General features: G+C 44.9%; 2 protein-coding genes across 2 annotated transcripts in view; both read left to right on the plus strand.

Annotated features, from left to right (window-relative positions):
* Positions 1-8,911: 8,911 nt before the first annotated feature.
* The window catches only part of LOC120909987 (zinc finger protein 629-like), a 72,687-nt gene continuing 59,884 nt past the window's right edge, over positions 8,912-21,714 (plus strand). The window contains exons 1-4 of the mRNA XM_040321802.1: positions 8,912-8,946; positions 9,053-9,199; positions 9,306-9,452; positions 9,559-9,699. Of these exons, the coding sequence (XP_040177736.1) occupies positions 9,101-9,199; positions 9,306-9,452; positions 9,559-9,699 (387 nt within the window). The 5' untranslated portion in view covers positions 8,912-8,946; positions 9,053-9,100. The remainder of the gene's footprint in view (positions 8,947-9,052; positions 9,200-9,305; positions 9,453-9,558; positions 9,700-21,714) is intronic.
* On the plus strand, positions 10,320-19,933 carry LOC120910072 (zinc finger protein OZF-like). Its single transcript, XM_040321926.1, has 3 exons — positions 10,320-10,527; positions 10,636-10,774; positions 17,847-19,933. Exons 1-3 carry the CDS (start codon positions 10,429-10,431, stop codon positions 19,208-19,210), a joined length of 1,602 nt encoding a protein of 533 aa, XP_040177860.1. The 5' UTR covers positions 10,320-10,428; the 3' UTR covers positions 19,211-19,933.

Here is a 21,714-nt window from a genome sequence, read left to right on the forward strand (position 1 = left end):
TGCTAAAGCAAGAGCGCAGAAGAGCGGAAGCAGCTTGGAAAAGAAGCTCTTCAGAGGAAAACCACATTATAAGATAATAACTAAGAAATACCATAAATCTTTATAGCCCAAAAAAATAATTTTTCCAATATCATCGCTAATGCTCTAAACCGCCCCCGCAAACTCTTCAATCTAGTCACCCAGACCATGAACCCAGTCTGTTTAGAGGCCCCCAATTCGGATTCACAAGAATTTTGCAACGAATTATCGGATTATTTCATTAACAAAATCACAAAACGAATACCCACATAAAACCGCCGCAATCAACAAATTTCACTCTAAAACCCATTTCCATCGATGCCACTAAAAATATCATCGGTGCTCAGCAAAATAGCACAGCGCCTAATGATATCATCCCCACTAAACTGCTGAAAGAATGTGCCGATATTTTGGCACCAGCTATCACGCAGCTCATAAACCAGTCATTCAAGGAGGGCATGGTGCCAACCTTGCCAAAACAAGGCATAATCAAACCAATTCTAACTTCTGTAAAATTTGGCAAATCCCAGAAATCGTTTTATTTCCTTAAAGGGGTTGTAAAAGGTTTTGTTTTTTATTTTCTAAATAGGTTCCTTTAAGCTAGTGCATTGTTGGTTCACTTACCTTTTCCTTCGATTTCAATTCTGAATTTCTCACTTCCTGTTCCTCCTCAGTAAGCTTGCCCCCCATCATCCGAGTCGTTCTGGCTGCGTGCTCGCTCCCTCCCTTGGGACTACATCCCTACGGGGAGACGCTGGATGCTAGAAAATAAAAAACAAACCTTTACAGCCCCTTTAACGTTCCTAGGGACAGGCCAATCCACCACTGTTTGGATCTTATTGGGATCCACGCTCACTCCTTCTAGAGAAATGATGTATCCAAAAAACGAGACCTGAATTCATTCAAACACACATTTCTCCAGTTGGATGTAAAGGTAATTATTTCTTAGTCTTGTGAAGACAATGCCGACATGCTTGAGTTGTTCCTTAAAGTTATCCGAAAAAATGAGAATAACTTCCAGTCCAAGTTGTAGAGGCCTTCATAAAAGGATCTGACCTCCGCTGCCATATCCGAATTAGTATGAAGCTTCTGCCCTGAGAAGCCCATGATATGGGGATGTAGGTTTTTGTATGCGGACCTTGCAGCGCCCACGCCAACAACGTACCCGGTTTGTCAGGGAACTCGTACATTGCACATGCCAGTTTTTGCTTCGTTTTGTGACATAGGAGCATGCAGAGCTCTTCACAAACCTTAAGAAGATCCTGATACGTGGTACGAACAAGGTTGGCCTTATGGGAGCACTCCAGACTATGCAGCCAAGCAAAAAAGTTCTCTCCATCTTAAGATGGGCTCCGATTCTGATCATTGCACCCAGGACCACTGTCTTGAGAGCCTCCCAGACGACCAGAGGGGGGGGGGGGGTGACTACATTTTTCACATATTTATTTGTAAACATTTTGGAAAACCATTTATAATTTTCCTTCCACTTCACAATCATGTGCCACTTTGTGTTGGTCTATCACATAAAATCTCAATAAAATACATTTCCGTTTTTGGCTGTAACATGATAAAAATGTGATATATTCAAGGGGTATGAATACTTTTTCAAGGCACTGTGTATATATATATACAATTATACCTGTATATAGCGTGTGTGTTTTTAATAGCACTAAAATGAAAATAATTATTTTTTTAATATTGTTATTTGGCTTGTACATGAGGATAAAGATAAACAACAAAAAATATTAAATGTACAGAAAATGTAAAGAGTTTTAATGTATGAATGAAGACTGCAGTATTTATGAATGAAGGCTGCAGTATTTCAATTCTCCACAAGATGGTGATCTCACTCCTGAGCGTGGAACGCAAAGAAGGAAGTGATGTCATGTACGGACAGGAAGTGATGTAGGGTAAAAAACAGGAAGTTCCAGAGGAGAGCTGACTTGTTAGGAAATAGCGTACAGTCGTCATTACTGGATCTTAAGGTACATTTATTTTATTATTTATTTATTACAGGTACTACGCAGTGCTTTACATAAATAGTTATATTGTACACTCACATCAGTCTCTTGCACAATCCAAGGCCCCTAGCTCACATTCATACACACACATACTAGGGGCAATTTAGATCGGAGCCAATAAGCTACCAGCATGTCATTGGAGTGTTGGAGGAAAGCGGAGTACAGAGAGGAGGGAGAGCACATCCCGTTCTCCGCCACCGGTCTCTCTACCACCTTTGTGTTGTTATCTGTACTTTTCGGAACAAGTAAAAGCCGTCTAAGACACCCGCCTGCATCCTACCAACTGTTGAAGTCAGCGGTTGCTAAGGGCAGGTCGGACGGCTGCAAAACTTTGCCGGTGTTCTGTCAGATATTGTCCCTGCTGTCGAGAAGGGCCCGGGATGAACTGCAAGGGGGATTTAGAAAGGGGCGTTTGTGTTTAGCAGGGGGGATTTGTGCTAGGATGGGGGATTTTGCAGGTGGGGTATTTATACTAGATGCAGCATTTTTGGGGGGAGGGGTTGTGCTAGAAGGGGGGATGGGGGGAGTTACAAGCTACTGACCACTTGACTCTATTTTACAAACTAAATTTTCAGGCTTTTTCACACCGGGGGGCAGTGCGGTACAATTTGTGAATTCACATATTTTTCCGCACCTCACAAAAATGCGTTGCCACAGACACCATTAATTCCTATAGGCACCCCCACTCATCCATCTGATGCATGTTTGTTTGCGATCACTTAAACGCATGATACCGCAGTACCGTGTATTTTGGTGGGGCTCAATTTACAAATCATGCCAGCACGTTTTTCGCATGTTTCACAAGCATAGAGCAGCCTAATGAAAAACAGAACGTGCAGAACGTGCGCTCGGGTTCGGACGCACCTCCTTGTGTCAGCGAGCCCTCAGACTGGTGTATCCCGGAGATCGTGCGCAATTCTAAAGGGTTCCTTGACTACCAAAAGGTTGAAAAGCACTGATCTATATCACTGGGGGAAGTGATTGATGGTGGATAGACATCATGGGACATTTCTTTTTTTAAGTGCGGCGGATGGTTACTACTAGTTACGAACATCCACCATATCACCCTGCTGCCGGACCTCCATCTATCACTTCAGAGACAATGAACAGTCATTTGCATTGTTTTGTTTATTGGGGGATATAACTTGGTTGGGGGAAAGGGAATATGGGATGCCCAAAGAACATGTTGCTTTGCCATCATATTTAAAGAACTTGGTAGAATAGGTTGAGCCTCGAAGAACTGATGAACTCTAATATTTAGTCACTTCCCCTGCATAACCCATGCAGACTATTGCTCCTCCTCTGCATCGACTCCTGCAGACTCTTGCTCCCAGGACTTCTCTCCTCCTGCAAAAAACTTCCACTGTAAACAATTAGTCTTCCTGTCCCATCATCTTCACTTAACAAAAGAGATGACTCTGAATAATCCCAGATTCTGGCTGTAATTTGCTGTGTGGTTACTAGGCCAGAGGTCTGCAGCACCTCTCCCTGGCGGCCTAGTAATTTAGCAGCTTATATTGGTTGGTGGACTACTGATCCCAGATAGCCCAACTTGCAAATCCTGCGCCCGTGGGCAGCACCGATTTGACACAAACCCCACAGTCTCTCCTCTGGCCTTGCACCCAGCTCCCCTGGCATGCCTCTTCCAGAAATCCACTGTGTCACACTCCCCGACCTTCTGCCTCAAGTCCATGATGGAGAACTTTAACTGGAAATGTGTTCCAATAGCTTCTTCAGCCCTTCTGTTTCAGGACACCTCCTCAATGACCGTGTAAGGATGAGGCTCCCTCCCAGCTCTCCTGGACTCCTCCGCTGGGCCTTGCACCCCCCCAGATCGGGATGGGGCCCCTGCTGCTATCTAGCACTACATTCTCCACGTCTACCAGCCGACAACTCGCCTCCAGTGGGCTGGACCTGAGCCTGCCCCCACCCAATTCCAAGTGGGGATTGGTCAGGGCTACTCACATGAGCTAGAATGATAATATAGAGCCACATATGAGTCATGGTAAGGGTGTGGCCATATAGTATGTTATAAAAATGCTACGCAATAAATACCCTGCAAAGTGAACAAAAACGTGAAAAACAACCAACAAAATTTCAAATATAATTAAAATTAGGAAATAAAGTGTCCATCATAAATCAATATAATCAAAAAGATGTCATGAGATGGAAGAAAACATCCCAACGGAAATCTTCAGATGAATGATGAAATACATATGTGATTACCAGAGGCGTTGGGCTTGACTGTCATACAACAACGGATCAATCGAGCTTAGGGTGTCCCAAACAGCTGTTCCACAAACGTGTCAACGAGAATCCAATGAAGGATGAATTGCGACCAAACCAAAAAGGACAGATAGGCCCGATGTTCCTCAGCCACAGATTACTCTGATATGGTAGACCCGGCTAAGTTGTTGATATGGCAATCGTAGGGATCCACAGACATCTATGTGTACCAGATTCAGGCAAGCAGCAACCCTGATAAGGGTGTTAAAACCAACTGGAGAGAACTAAAAAAACGTATCTTCCACAAATTCATGTAAAGAGAAGAAAAAAAGAGGGGACTCCAATGGTGTAGGTCAGGGGTCTCCAAACTTTTCAAACCAAGGGCCAGTTTATTGTCCTGTAGACTTTAGGAGGGCCGGATTGTGGCCAGTGGGGGCAGAAAATGTCCTGGGCCCAGCATCAGCGAGAATAAATATGGCCTTAAAGGTTTGTGGTCAGTAGAAGGAGGAGTAGTGCCCCTATTAGTAGGAGGAATAGTATCCCATCATTGGTATCAGTGGAAGAAATAGTGCCCTCTTGTTGGTGTCAGAGGAAGAAATAGTGCCCTCTTGTTGGTGTCAGTGGAAAAAATAGTGCCCCCTTGTTAGTGTCAGTGGAAGAAATAGTGCCCCCTTGTTGGTGTCAGTGGGAAGAATAGTGCCCCAAGGGCCAGATAAAGGCTAGCAAAGGGCCACATCTGGCCCTCGGGCCGCAGTTTGGAGACCCCTGGTGTAGGTCAAAAGGAGGTTTAAATAATAAAAACCAGCATACATGATAAAAAAATGTATCACAGTTCATAAATTCTTAAAAGCAATATAAGGAGCAAAATGCAAAGCCTGACACGTTTCATTCCAATACGGACGTCAACAGGGGCATCAACCTGCTCCCCCATATTGCTATATATATATATACTAAAACATATATATATATATATATATATATATATATATATATATATATATATATATATATATATATATATATATATACTAAAACATAGAAGGCAATGATTAGTGGACAACCAATCGAACAAAATTTCATAAAAGAAACAATGTGATTGGACAGAAAATGGTCACATGGTGGGCCCATAATCCACTTCCCGAACTAACGGGCCAATCATTGGAAAGATAACAAGTCCTTCCTGGTTCAGAATGAATTGAACCAGGAAGTGACTAACAATAGCACATGGCAAACAGTCTATCGAAAGGCCCGCAAAAGTGCAGCCAATACATGAGATTGTCCCTGCTCAATCATCATAACCATAGGCGAGCTCAAAGATCAGCAGCAAGACATACATCGAGCGCCCAATGGTGTGAAAGAAAACAGGAAGAGTATCTAATTGGATGTGAACCCAACATGTGCCCATATCCTAACATCATGCAATGCGTCACCATGGCAACTAGACGTTAGCCTATGGTGAGCGTGTGCCGTGATCACGTGACGTGAGTGACGTCGCCGGCGTGGCGATCATGTGACCCAAAAGACACCACGCCCATCATGTCAGAATGACATGGAGAAAGCAGCGCCGACAGCGTCACTCCTGCGACAATCACGTGATGGAAATGGCGCCCTAGCACTCACTGAATATGCTAATAGGCGCCATCTCACTTCCAATTGTATGCATTGATGGCCACTTCTGTTCCACGGTCCCAAAACTGGAACCGCAAGTGGAAAGGACACCACCATGTGACCATTTTCTGTCCAATCACATTGTCTCTTTTATGAAATTTTGTTTGGTTGTCCACTAATCATTGCCTTCTATGTTTTAGTATGTGTATATATATATATATATATATATATATAGCAATACCAAACACTCACATGAGCTCCCTGTCACTCCAGCTCCAGGCCCTGCTCCTCTTCCAGAACCTTCTCCCAAGAACTGAAGCACAGGTGGTCACACCCACGGCTACACTAACCACACTCTGCCCCCCAGATCAAAACAAACAGGTCTAGCCTGAAGCATAGGCCTGCCTTAGTTTACCTGCGCCGACAGATTACCTCACAAAAATCCTCACTCTATGGTAGGGGGTGCTACATTTGTTTACACCTTACTTCTTTTGTGAATTTGTAGGGATACTATGTATCATTTAATTAACTAGAGGGAGCTGGTGCTGCAACTCAGTTTCAAGATCTAGGCCATCTTTATGTGGAGCAACAATTCTTTTTTTCAGATCCCCCGAGAGTTTCTTTGCCATGAGGTGCCATGTTGAACTTCCAGTGACCACTATGAAAGAGTGAGAGCGATAACACCAAATTTAACACACCTGCTCCCCATTCACACATGAGACCGTGTAACACTAACGAGTCACATGACTCGTTGGGCCCAATTTGGACGTTTTTTACTTAGGGGTGTACTCATTTTTGTTGCCAGTGGTTTAGACAGTAATGGCTGTGTGTTGAGTTATTTTGAGGGGACAGAAATGTTACACTGTTATACAAGCTGTACACTCACTACACAACATTGTAGCAAAGTGTCATTTCTTCAGTGTTGTCACATGAAAAGATACAAGAAAATATTTACAAAAATGTGAGGGGTGTACTTACTTTTGTGAGATACTGTACATGATGATCTTTTTTTTTTTTTTTTTTATATCATTATTGAATCAAAGTACTATAAACATCTCAAATTGGGAGAACATTAACATATATCAACGTATATTCCTTCTTTACATACACATAGTACAAATTTTAATGTTTATAAGTACTTTGTATTTTCTACTATATTTATATACAAATAACAAATAAAAGAAAACTATGAAAAGAAAGAAAAAGGAAAAAAAAACACAGAAACCCCCCTAGGATTAGATCCCGCCCCTCCTCAGTGAAAGAGGGGATGAAAGGAGAAAGACGGCAACGAGAAAAAATAAATACAATTTTCCCGTTATACTTAAGGATGAACACTGTGGGCCGGATTCAGAAACCTCTTACGCTGGCGTATCTACAGATACGACGGCGCATCTCTACACTTATGCTGCGTATCTATGCCCCTTATTCACAGCACTAGATACGCCTGAAATATGGCTTCCTCCGACCGACGTAAGTTGCCGTATGCTGTCGTATCTTGGGTGGATATTTACGCTGGCCGCAAGGGGCGCTTCCGTAGATTTACGCGTCGAATATGCAAATGACCTAGATACGCCGATTCACGAAACGTACTTGCGCCCGTCAGATTTAGCTACGCCGTTTACATAAGGCTTACGTCCGGCGTAACATTACCCCTGCTATATGAGGCACAGGTAATGCAAAGTATGGACGTCGGAACAATCGTAGGTTTTAACGTCGTTTACGTAAGTCGTACGTGAATGGGGCTGTGCGTAGGTTACGTTCACGTCACAGGCATTGAGCTGGCGTATCTTAGGGAGTAAATTCAACGTGATACTGAGCATGCGCGCGCATGCGCCGTTCGTTCGGCCATGCATTTACATGGGGTCACGGTTAATTTTAATACAACACGCCCACTACCAGCCTACTTTGAATTAGGAGGGCTTACGCCGGCCCATTTATGTTACGCTGGCGTAAGAAAGGCAGCAAGTGCTTTGTGAATACTGTACGAGCTACTCTAGGTTACGTCGGCGTAGCGCATATAAGATGCGGTACGCCGTACTAAAGAAACGCCAATCTTTCTGAATCTGGGCCTGTCTGTTCATCTTCAAATCCTTATATGTGCAAAGAAATAGAAAGAACAAGAGAGAGAAAATAAAAAATTCAGTGTCCATAAGGCTTAACCCTGTTCAACGTGATGTTCTTCTCCTGCCGAAAGGGTAAATGTTCGGTTGTTCGTCTGATCAGTCAAGGTTTTGTCCAAACTTTTTTTGGACTGAATCTTGAGGTCATCCCTAATGTAGCCATTACACATCCTGGTATAGTCCAGATAATTCTCAGTCTAACGACAGAGAAGAGTGTCCTATTTAGATCAGTAGGAGGTGAGGAGGATTCTGGGAGGGTCACGTGACTTCATCCTTATCTCTATAATTAAAACATTGTTCTATCTAGAGAGGAGAGAAGGATTCTACGACGTAAGACGTAATTACTTTCTATAGACAGAATTATAAAATAGTGAAGGAAACATCTAGAGATCCATTAACACCCAGCAACCATCTTCATAGGACATCACCCATCACAGCGCCTCCACCTCACTGCCTGACAACAGAGGTAACCAGAGCCAAGAAGATTCTAGAAGTCACCAAGAAGATCATTGATCTGCTGACAGGAGAGGTGAGCGGTGCCGGGAATTCTGGGACATTATCCAGTAACAGGCAAGGAATGTGTCTGGATGGTGACTGTATCATTGTGTGTGTCAGGTTCCTATAAGGTGTCAGGAGGTCACTGTCTATTTCTCCATGGAGGAGTGGGAGTATCTAGAAGGACACAAGGATCTCTACAAGGACGTCATGATGGAGAATCAGCCGCCCCTCACATCACCGGGTAAGAGGAGACTTTATTGTAAAGGAGAGAGCAGTACGGAGGGTCCACCTAGATCCCCCATCATCTGATAAACACATAGAAACAATGTATTCAGTCAGTGTGTGTGTTTCCTACAGATGGATCCAGTAATGGGAACCCACCAGAGAGATGTCCCCGTCCTCTGTATTCCCGGGATTCCACACAGGAAGATCACACCATCCCCCACCATTATCAGGTAGGTGGTACTGAGCAACTAGAACTGAATTCCAAGCTATGAGAGGAGGTTCTATGTCATTTATTGTTCCATTTTGCACATATACTCTATCATCTGTGGGGTTTAGGATGAGGAACTGAAAGACATCAAAGCCGAGACTAAAGAAGAAGAAGAGATGTTGATGAGTGGAGATCAGCAGTCTATGGGAGAGGGAGGTCCTCTATATTCCCAGAATTCCACACAGACAGATCACACCATCCCTCACCATCATCAGGTAGGTGGGACTGAACAACTAGAACAGAATTCCAAGCTATGAGAGGAGGTTCTATGTCATTTATTGTTCCATTTTGCACATATACTCTATCATCTGTGGGGTTTAGGATGAGGAACTGAAAGACATCAAAGCCGAGACTAAAGAAGAAAAAGAGATGTTGATGAGCGGAGATCCGCAGTATATGGGAGATGGAGGTCCTCTGTATTCCCAGAATTCCACACAGACAGATCACACCATCCCTCACCATCATCAGGTAGGTGGGACTGAACAACTAGAACAGAATTCCAAGCTATGAGAGGAGGTTCTATGTCATTTATTGTTCCATTTTGCACATATACTCTATCATCTGTGGGGTTTAGGATGAGGAACTGAAAGACATCAAAGCCGAGACTAAAGAAGAAAAAGAGATGTTGATGAGCGGAGATCAGCAGTATATGGGAGAGGGAGGTCCTCTGTATTCCCAGAATTCCATACAGGAAGATCACACCATCTCACAAAGAGTTAAGTAGAAAACTAATAATTAACGGATTATACTAACAATTTGATGAATGTTGTTACCGCTAATCTCACATTTATTACATATTCAGGGTGTAAACCAGAACGATTGTAATAATGCTGTTAAAGAAGAGATAAAGGAGGAGGATGAGGAGGTGAATGTTATGGGGGAGTTTTCAAAAGGACACAAGGACCTTTTCAAGCCTGTTGTGATGGAGCCATTATGTGACACAAACCCACCAGAGAGATCTCCCCGTCCTCTGTATTCCCGGGATTCCACACAGGAAGGTCACACCATCCCTCACCATCATCAGGTAGGTGGGAGTGAGCAACTAAAATGTATTTTTAAACTATGAGACCACATTCTTCAAAGTAACTTATTGTTCCTTTTTATAAATGTATTCTGTCATCTTTGGGGTTTAGGATGAAGAATTGAAAGATATCAAAGTTGAGATTAAAGAGGAAGAAGGAGAAGAGACGTTGGTGAGTGGAGATCAGCAGTCTATGGAGGAGGGAAGTTTTCAGTATTCCCGGGATTCCACACCGGAAGATCAAAGCATTCCTCACCATCATCAGGTAGAAAGAACTGAGCTATAGAACTCAAACGTTATTCTAAAGTATAGATAACTTTCTTATAGATATTTTTTTTATATTGAACTTCATTTTTTCATTTTGGGGTTCAGGATAAATTAGGAAAAGACATCAAAGTTGAGGTTAAAGAGGAAGAAGAGGAGATGTTGGTGAGTGGAGATCAGCAGTCTATGGAGGGGGAAAGTCTTCAGTATTCTCGGGATTCCACACTGGAAGATCAAAGCATCCCTCACCATCATCAGGTAGAAAGAACTGAGCTATAGAACTCAAAAGTTATTCTAAACTATAAAATAACTTTCTTATAGATATTTTCTTAATATTGAACTTCATTTTTTCATTTTGGGGTTCAGGATAAATTAGGAAAAGACATCAAAGTTGAGGTTAAAAAGGAAGAAGAAGAAGAGGCGTTGGTGAGTGGAGATCAGCAGTCTATGGAGGAGATGGCCATGAAAAGTGAACAGGAGGAATCTTCTCTTTATATCAACAGAAGTAAGTAATAATCACTGAATGCAGAAATGTTCACATTTTCCTTTTTCTTCTATGAGTATAAAAGATGAATTTAAATGATTGCAATGTGAAGATACTGTACACCATATGAAAGGCCCATCTCCATTCCTCAATATAACGTCATGTTCCCAACAAATGAGGAGGAGATACCGTACACCATATGAAAGGTCCAACTCCATTCCTCAATATAACTTCATGTTCCCAACAAATGAGGAGGAGATACTGAGATTTCAGGCTTGGCTGGCTTAAATCAGGTTTGGTCTCCACCCAGAGACTGGCCACATTAATCACCTTGCAGGTGGACAGACAGACATGGAGAAGGCCATATGAAATATCCATCTCCATTCCTCAATATAACGTCATGTTCCCAACAAATGAGGAGGAGATACTGGACACCATATGAAAGGTCCAACTACATTCCTCAATATAATGTCATGTTCCCAACAAATGAGGAGGAGATACCGTACACCATATGAAAGGTCCAACTCCATTCCTCAATATAACTTCATGTTCCCAACAAATGAGGAGGAGATACTGAGATTTCAGGCTTGGCTGGCTTAAATCAGGTTTGGTCTCCACCCAGAGACTGGCCACATTAATCACCTTGCAGGTGGACAGACACATTCATGGAGAAGGCCATATGAAAGGTCCATCTCCATTCCTCAATATAACGTCATGTTCCCAACAAATGAGGAGGAGATACTGAGATTTCAGGCTTGGCTGGCTTAAATCAGGTTTGGTCTCCACCCAGAGACTGGCCACATTAATCACCTTGCAGGTGGACAGACAGACATGGAGAAGGCCATATGAAAGGTCCATCTCCATTCCTCAATATAACGTCATGTTCCCAACAAATGAGGAGGAGATACTGTACACCATATGAAAGGTCTATCTCTATTCCTCAATATAACGTCATGTTCCCAACAAATGAGGAGGAGATACTGTACACCATATTGTCAGGAATTGGTAAGACCAGACTGTATGGACTGCACAGACAGAACCAAAAATGCATGTAAGTGAATATAAGCGTTTATTAAGATAAGTGATAACAATATATAAACACCTCCAATACAAACAGTGAACAACCAACCAAACAGTGACCCACAAACAACAAATAACTATATACAAATGGAAGGTAAGTACCACAATCTTAAACGTAGCCAAGCCAGGGTCATTAATGGGAGATCAGTAGATGGGGACAGGGAACAAACGGGACAGGGAGAGGATGGATCAGGCTACAGGGTAAAGATAAAGGTAACAGCAACACAGGAGGGACAGGTCAGGGCTAGGGATGAACCGAACACCTGCCGGTTTGGTTTGCATCATTACCTTCAAACGGACGAATGCTTGCGCGAACTTTAGAACCCCATTAAAGTCTATGGGACTCGAACGTTCGAAATCAAAAGTTATTGTCCTAAAAATGGTTTGGGAATTTCACCTCACTTTCTGTCCCAATGACAAAAGTTTTTTTGAAAATTTGGGGTCTTTAGATTGGTGATAAAGCATCAGTGGGGAGGAGACACCTTTTCCCCATATTAACTCTTACAGGAGAGAATTGGCACAGATACTCATTGATGGTCCTCTGCTGCATGTGCAGGGCTGCCGGGTACCTGCCCAAGAACCGCTGCACCACCAAGTTAAGCACATAAGCTAAACAGGGCACATGGGTCAGTTGTCCCTGTGGGAGGGCGGAGAGGAGCTTGGTGCCATTGTCGCAAACCACCATTCCTGGCTTAAGCTGGCATAGCGTCAACCACCTCTGAACCTGCCCCTGGAGAGTGGACAGAACCTCTGCCCCAGTGTGGCTCCTGTCCCCCAAGCACACCAGCTCAAGCACCGGATGGCATCTTTTTGCCTGCGTACCTGCGTAGCCCCTTGAACGCCTATGAAGCACCGCTGGTTCCGAGGACAAATCAGCACAGGAAGAGGCCATAAAGGAAGAAGAAGATGGGGTGGAGGAGAGAGGTGTGTCACAATCACCAGTAGTAGCATTTTGGAGGCGTGGTGGTGGAACAACCTCCAACACTAGTGTACCTTGTCCTGCATCCTTCCCAGCTGCCAGAAGAGTCCCCCAATGCCCTGTGAAAGATAGGTAACATCCCTGTCCATGCCTGCTGGACCATGAGTCAGCAGTAATATGCACCTTACCGCTGACCACCCTGTCTAGCCAGGCCAAGACATTGCCTTCCACATGCCGGTAGAGAGCCGGAATTGGGGGCAGAGTCTACCAACTGAAAAGGCAGCAGTTGAAGTGCTAGCAATTTAGCCAAGCTAGCATTCAATCGCTGGGCATGTGGATGGCTGGGAGCGAACTTCTTTCGGCACTGTAGCAGCTGGGGCAGGGAAATTTGCCTGGTACAATCTGACGTCGGTGTACCGATAGCAGATTGCCCGCAAGTACTTGGCTGTGACACATCTAATTCTACACCCTCATTCCTCTCAGTGCAGGCTTCAGAGAGGACTGAAGGTATAGTGGGGTTGGAGATCCCAGCTGATGAGGAGCAAGGAGAGGTCCGCTTTGTTCTTTAGTGTGGGTCTTTTAGGTACGCTTGCCAACGAACTGCATGGCAGGTTGACATAGGCCCACACCAAAGAACTTTTGGAATAACGCGGAGAGACAGCAGCGCCCTGCACATGTGGAGCTCTGCGGTGTGATGCAGTCGGTGTGCTGCCCCCAAGCTGGCCCCTGGAGGGTATCCTGCCTCGTTGGAGATGTGCCTCCTCCTCTCTCCTATCAGGCACCCACGTGGAGTCAGTGACCTCATCATCCCCTCCCTCCTCCTCACTGGAGCAAACCTGGCAGGATGCTGCAGCTGGGGGAACATGACTGCCAGATTGCTGTGCTTCTTGGGCACCCCCTCTCTCTGGGCTCAAGTTACTGCCTTCCTCTAGCTGGGTACCATCATCGGAGCCTTCAAAACGCTCCGCATCCTCCTGCAGCATGTACCCAACACTGTGGTCAAACAGTTCGGGGGACTCCTCAGGAGGACATGGTGGGGTTAGGGAAGGAGTGACTGATGCCTTTGAGCAGAGGGAAGAGGCTGCTTTGCCAGACAAAGTACCCTGAGCCTGGATGAGAGAGGATGAGGATGGCTTGTTCATCCACTCTACCAAGTCTTCGGCATGTTGCAGCTCATCACGGCCAGCTGCCGAAAAAAAGGACAAACGTGTCCCATGTGCTGATGGGGAAGCACCGTGTCCACGACCAGCACTGTTAACAGCCTCTAGACGCAGAGCCTGCTTGCCCTCTTTTATTTATCTCCTTGTTGTCCTACCAGCAGGGCCGCTGTACTGGCCCTGTTGTACCGGGCCCGGGCAGCAGGGGGGCCCGACAAACCCCCACAGAGAACAAATTAATGTAGGGAAAAAAAAAACCTCCTGGACATCGTTATCCAGAAGGACCCCATCCACCCCCCCCCCATCATTGCTTTTTACTGTAATAGCACACTACCTTCCGTGTTCCGTTCTTGTACTGTAGGTTGCAGCTGGAAGGGACTATTTTTTCTATTTCGGGCGCGGAAGAATATCTCTTCTCTTCCGCGCCCGCTCCTAATGCTGGATCAAGTCCCATCCAGCGTGTTCTTCCCTGGCGCCGCCCACGCAACCCTCTGCACTGTAACTGCACTGAAAGGGGGAGGGACTGTTTTTTCTATTTTGGGCGCAGAAGAATGTCTCTTCTGTGCCCGCTCCACATGCTGGCTCATGAGTCATGTCCCAGCCAGCGCGTCCTCTACTATGCCTTCCCTTGCGCCGCGGATTGATTTCTCTCCCTCCACGTGAGATAAGGAGTGAGGCGAGCGGCGGCGGCGGCAGAAGAAGAAGCAGCTGGCATCTGTCAGGAAAAGTTTGTGGACAGTCCAGGCAGCAGCACGATCAGGGAGGAAGTGACTCCCGGCTAACACAGGTGTGTGTGCTTGCTTGGGGGAGGGGGGGGGGGGGGAGGAGAAATCAAGATCTAATACTGCATCAACCAGCATATACATTATGGCATTGGTGGCATAAGTGGCACTATCTGCAGGTAGCACATGCATTACTGCCCATAACGCATGTGCTCCCTGCACAATATGACATCGGCGGCATGGCATGGGTGGCACTGTCTTCAGCACAATATTGTATTGGAGGCACAGGTGGCACTGTCTGCAGGTAGCACATGCGTTACTGCCCATAACACATGTGCTGCCTGCAGCGACAGTGCCACTCATGCCGCCAATGCCATATTGTGCTGCAGACAGTGCCACCCATGCCGCCAATGCCATATTGTGCTGCAGAGACAGTGCCACCCATGCTGACAGTGCCGTAATGTGCTGCAGAGACAGTGCCACCCATGCGCCAATGCCATTATGTGCTGTACACAGTGCCACCCATGCCGCCAATGCCATATTGTGCTGCAGACAGTGCCACCAATGCCGCCAATGGCATAATGCCATTGGCAGCATAGCTGGCACGGTCTCTGCAGGCAACACATGCGTTTTGGCATTAGTGTCATGGCTGGCACTGTCTGCAGCATATTATGGCATTGGCGGCATGGATGAGAAAAATAATTATCACTTGTAGGCAAACCTGCACCTTGTTTCAAGGTGGGGTCTGGGGAGGGGTCAGGGGTAGGACTGGAGGCGGGACCAGGGGTGGAGCTATATATATATATATATAGTATATATATATATATATATACTGATTATACTGCAGCTAGCAGAATCAACTGCCTGCCTGTAGTATTATTAGTAAGAGAACACCAGCAATTGTCTTCAGGTAGCTTTAGTTGCACACTGTGCAAAGGACACAGTACACTAACTGAAAACACTTGCAGCTCCCTGCCTGTGGTATTAGTATGAGAACACCAGCAATTGTAGTCAGGTAGCTTTAGATGCACACTGTGCAGAGGACACAGTACACTGAAAGCACTTGCAGATCCCTGCCTGTGGTATTTGTATGAGAACACCAGCAATTGTATTCAGGTAGCTTTAGCTGCACACTGTGCAAAGGACACAGTACACTAAGGCCCAGATTCTGAAAGGGCTTACGACGGCGCAACGCCATGTACGCCGTCGTAAGTCCTAATCTGGGCCGTCGTATCTATGCGACTGATTCTTAGAATCAGTTACGCATAGATATCCATTAGATCCGACAGGCGTAAGGCTCTTACGCCGTCGGATCTAAAATGCAATTTTTTTTGTCCGCTAGGTGTCGCCGCCGTCGTTTTCCCCGTCGAGTATGCAAATTAGCTAGATACGCGAATTGCCGAACGTACGCGTGGCCGACGCAGTGAAGTTACGACGTTTACGTTAGGCTTGTCCCGGCGTAAAGTTGCCCCTGCTGTATGAGGCGCAATCAATGTTAAGTATGGCTGTCGTTCCCGCGTCGAAATGTAAAAATTGACGTTGTTTGCGTAAGTCGTCCGTGAATGGGGCTGGACGCCATTTACGTTCACGTCGAAACCAATGACGTCCTTGCGACGTCATTTAGCGCAGTGCACGTCGGGAAATTTTAGGGACGGCGCATGCGCATTACGTTCGGCGCGGGAACACGCTTAATTTGAATGCGATACGCCCCCTACCCGCCTAATTTGAATTAGGCAGGCTTGCGCCGGGTGATTTACGCTACGCCGCTGCAACTTTACAGGCAAGTGCTTTGTGAATAAAGCACTTGCCTGTAAAACTTGCGGCGGCGTAACGTAAATGACATACGTTACGCCGCCGCAGAGATGCGCCGATCTACGAGAATCTGGGCCTAAGTGTAAATACTGAAGCTAGCACAATCGCCTGCCTGCCTGTCAGTATAATAGGAAGAGCATACAGGAACGCATTTAGCTAAACTGAATACAGTGTATAAATATATATACAACACCTGGGATGCATATATATCCTCTACACTCTCTCTCTCTCTTTCTCTATCTCTCAGCACACCGGAAAACACACTACACAAGGCCGACTTCCAGACGGCCTTATATAGTGTGGGGCGTGTACTAAATCCCCTGAGGCATAATTATGGCTCTCCGTTTTTTCCACGCTGTGATTGGCCAAAGCATGCGGGTCATAGTGCATGCTTGGCTAATCATGCATGCGATGCCACAGTGAATTATGGGCCGTGACGCGCCACTCGAATTTGGTGCGGACATGGGTTCGACTAGAAATCGAAGCTCCTCCCAAATCAGGGCCCAATGAGAGATACCAAGGCAACTTGTGTGTGTGAGTTGCCAGGTATTTACACATATCTTTTGCAATCAGGCTCAAGTGATGTCTGACCGCAGGAGATAATGTCGGCTCCACACTGCCGGAAAGCACCCACTGATGGCCACCGGTACTACGACCCATGGATCCAACAGTGCCACCATCAGGTGAAACCCTTTACTGCAGGTCCTGGATGTTAGAAGACAGCTGCTGGTGGACACCGGTATTACCATCCATAGAACCGACAGCGCCGCCAACGGGTGAACCCTTTCCTGACACATGAAAGGTCCATCTCCTTTCCTCAATATAACGTCATGTTCCCAACAAATGAGGAGGAGATACTGTACACCATATGAAAGGTCCATCTCCATTCCTCAATATAACGTCATGTTCCCAACAAATGAGGAGGAGATACTGTACACCATATGAAAGGTCCATCTCCATTCCTCAATATAGTGTCATGTTCCCAACAAATGAGGAGGAGATACTGTACATCATATGAAAGGTCCATCTCCATTCCTCAATATAATATCATGTTCCCAACAAATGAGGAGGAGATACTGAGATTGCAGGCTTTTCTGGCTTAAATCAGGTTTGGTCTCCACCCAGAGACTGGCCACATTAATCACCTTGCAGGTGGAGAGACAGCCATGGAGAAGGCCATATGAAAGGTTAATCTCCATTCCTCAATATAACGCCATGTTCCCAACAAATGAGGAGATGGTGTATCTTTATCTGGTTTGTATTGATATTTTATGTTATGATTGCCCCCAATTCCATACCAGAGCTCTGAGATACTGTAGAGTGTTAGACCAACATACTGTATATGACTTCTGAATGAAAGGAATGAAGAATTCTAATAAAATTTAAACATTGATATCCAACAGGAGGACACTATGACCTGAATAAAGTATCTTCAGAATATAAAGAAGAAGAAAATCCCACCACACAACGTTCTCTAGGAGTGACTCGCATTACACAAATAATACATCATAGAACTCATCAAATGGAGAGATCCTGGGATTTCTCTGATCCTGAGGATTCTTCTGATGATCCACATACTATTATTTTTGAATCTCACAATACAGATAAATCAACAGATCCATCTAATCCCGAGGAATCTTCCTTGAACCATGAAGGATCTCACACAGGAGAACATTCCTTGTCATCTACAGTGTGTGGGAATTCTTCCAAAGAAACCAGAGAGCCTCTTACACACCAGAAAAGTCATAAGAGTGTGAGTACTTTCTCATGTCCAGACTGCGGAAGATGTTTTATTGGGAAAACAAGATTTCTCAATCACCAGAGAATTCACACAGGCGAGCGTCCATTCTCGTGTTCGCACTGTGGTAAAGGCTTCATTCGGAAAGGAAACCTTCTCACACACCAGAGAGTTCACACTGGCGAGCGTCCATTCTCGTGTTCGCACTGTGATAAAGGCTTCATTCGTAAAGCACACCTTCTCATACACCAGAGAGTTCACACAGGCGAGCATACTTTTCCATGTTCAGAGTGCGGCAAACGTTTTATTCACAAAGGAAACCTTCTTAATCACCACAGAATTCACACGGGTGAGCGTCCCTTTTCATGTTCAGAGTGCGGGAAATGTTTTATTCGGAAAAAAGAACTTATTAATCACCAAAGAATTCACACGGGTGAGCGTCCCTTTTCATGTTCAGAGTGCGGGAAATGTTTTATTCGGAAAAGAGAACTTATTAAGCACCAAAGAAGTCACAAGGGTAAGCGCCCCTTTTCATGTTCAGAGTGCGGGAAATGTTTACTCCATAAAAAAGAACTTATTAATCACCAAAGAATTCACACTGGCGAGCGTCCGTTCTCGTGTTCGCACTGTGGCAAAGGTTTCACTCAGAGAGGAAACCTTCTAACACATGAGAGAACTCACACAGGTGAGCGTCCTTTTTCATGTTCAGTGTGCGGGAAAAGTTTCATTCAGAAGAGACACCTTGTTATTCACCAAACAAGTCACACGGGGGAGCGTCCTTATTCTTGTTCAGAGTGCGGGAAAAGTTTCAATGAGAAAGAAAAACTTGTTGGTCACCAAAGAATTCACACCGGCGTACGCCCTTTTTCATGTTCAGAGTGTGGGAAATGTTTCAGCGAAAAAGGAAACCTTCTTATACACCAGAGACTTCACACGGGCAAACGTCCATATTCGTGTTCAAAGTGCGGGAAAACTTTTGCTCAGAAAGGAGGACTTCTTCGACACCAGAAAGTTCACGTGGATGAATAAAGGAAACCTTCTCCATCTTTTGAAAATTCACATGAATGAGCGTCCTTATTATTGTGTAGAATGCAGGAAATCTTTCCCTCAGATAGATAAAATTTCTTATACACCAGAGAAGTCACACGGGGGAGCGTCCTTATGCATGTTCAGAGTGCGGGAAATGCTTCAGTCAAAAAAGTGCCCTTGATCGACACCAGGGAATTCACATGGACTAACCACCTTTTTTATGTTTAGACAGACCAATGGGGAGTGTGAGATCGTGTGTCCTTCCTTATAGTCAGAATGTATAAAATGTTTCTGTTAAAGAATATCACTTATTGGATCCCAGAATATTCATAAAGACTAATAAAGTGTTTGTGTTCATATTGGCTTATTTGGAGGCGTGGCCAAAGTACATTGTACTATGATGTCATAGTTATAGATCTGCAGGGATTGAATTATAGTAATACGATCCTCTAAACAATGCTGACTTGGTCCCGCACTCACACAGGCCCCACCATAGAGTACGACAACCCATGGACCATACTTTTTATTGGTTGCTATTAGTCAATATACTGTACATCTTTTTTGCTTTACTGAAGGAACTAACTTCTTATTGGACCGACAAAAGTATAATTATTTTTAAATCTGATTTTTCTTTTACTTCAGCTATGCAAGATTTAATTTAGATTATTTGTGTGTTATTAATGTAATGCGATTTTCTAGAATAAACAAGAAAGCTCTACTCTACAATATTCTGTTCTGAGTCATTTTCTACACATGAACATAATTTTTAGATTATGGGTGATTGGAATGTGCTCAGTTCATAGGGAGTCTTCCATTGGTGTTATATTAGTGAGATGTGAGAGTCTAGAAGGTCCAGTTCCAGAGAGCCCAGGAGGTCCAGTTCCAGAGGATCCATTAGGTCCAGATCCAGAGGATCCAGAAGGTCCCATCACAGAGAACCCATGAGATCCATTTCTAGAGAGTGCAGAATGACCAGTGCCAGAGGATCAAAAAGGTCCAGTTCCAGAGGATCCAGAAGGTCCCATTGCAAAAAACCCTGGAGATCCATTTCCAGAGAGTCCATAAGGTCCAGTTCCGGAGAGTCCATAAGGTCCAATTCCAGAGAGTCCAGTTCCAGAGAGTCCAGAAGGTCCACCAGTTGCAGAGAGTCCAGAAGGTCCAGTTGCAGAGAGTCCAAATGGTCCAGTTCCAGATGATTCAGAAGGTCCAGTTCCAGAGGATCAATGAGGTCCAGTCTCAGAGCATCCATAAGGTCCAGTTCCAGAGGATCCATGAGGTCCAGTTCCAGAGGACCCATAAGGTCCAGTTCCAGAGGATCCATGAGGTCCAGTTCCAGAGGATCAATGAGGTCCAGTTTCAGAGGATCCATGAGGTCCAGTTCCAGGGGATCCATGAGGTCCAGTTCCAGAGGATCCATGAGGTCTAGTTCCAGAGGATCCATGAGGTCCAATTTCAGAGAGTCCAAAAGGTCCAGTTCCAGAGGATCCATGAGGTCCAGTTCCACAGGATCCATGAGGATCAATTTCATAGAGTCCAAAAGGTCCAGTTCCAGAGAGTCCAGAATTTTGAAATAAACAGTTCTCCTCTGTCAGAAACTACACCACCAGGCATTCCATTGAGTTTGAAAATTTCCCAATACATCACTTCCGCAGTTGGTTTAGCAGTGGGTACCCCTTAACCACTTAACCCCCGGACCATATTGCTGCCCAAAGACCAGAGGACTTTTTGCGATTCGGGACTGCGCCGCTTTAACTGACAATTGCGCGGTCGTGCGACGTGGCTCCCAAACAAAATTGGCGTCCTTTTTTTCCCACAAATAGAGCTTTCTTTTGGTGGTATTTGATCACCTCTGCGGTTTTTATTTTTTGCGCTATAAACAAAAATAGAGCGACAATTTAAAAAAAAATGAATATTTTTTACTTTTTGCTATAATAAATATCCCCCAAAAATATATAAAAAAACATTTTTTTTCCTCAGTTTAGGCCGATACGTATTCGTCTACATATTTTTCGTAAAAAAAAATCGCAATAAGCGTTTATTGATTGGTTTGCTCAAAAGTTATAGCGTTTACAAAATAGGGGGTATTTTTATGGTATTTTTATTAATATATTTTTTTTACTAGTAATGGCGGCGATCAGCGATTTTTTTTCGGTACTGCGACATTATGGCGGACACTTCGGACACTTTTGACACATTTTTGGGACCATTGGCATTTTTATAGCGATCCTTGCTATAAAAATGCATTGGATTACTATAAAAATGCCACTGGCAGTGAAGGGTTTAACACTAGGGGGCGGGGAAGGGGTTAAGTATGCCTGGGTGTGTTCTTACTGTGGGGGGGGGGGGTGGCCTCACTAGGGGAAACACTGATCCTCGGTTCATACATTGTATGAACAGAAAATCAGCATTTCCCCCGCTGACAGGACCGGGAGCTGTGTGTTTACACACACAGCTCCCGGTCCCCGCTCTGTAACGAGCGATCGCGTGTGCCCGGCGGCGATCGC

This window comes from Rana temporaria, chromosome 8, assembly GCF_905171775.1.
Source record: "Rana temporaria chromosome 8, aRanTem1.1, whole genome shotgun sequence".
Taxonomy (NCBI): Eukaryota; Metazoa; Chordata; class Amphibia; order Anura; family Ranidae; genus Rana; species Rana temporaria.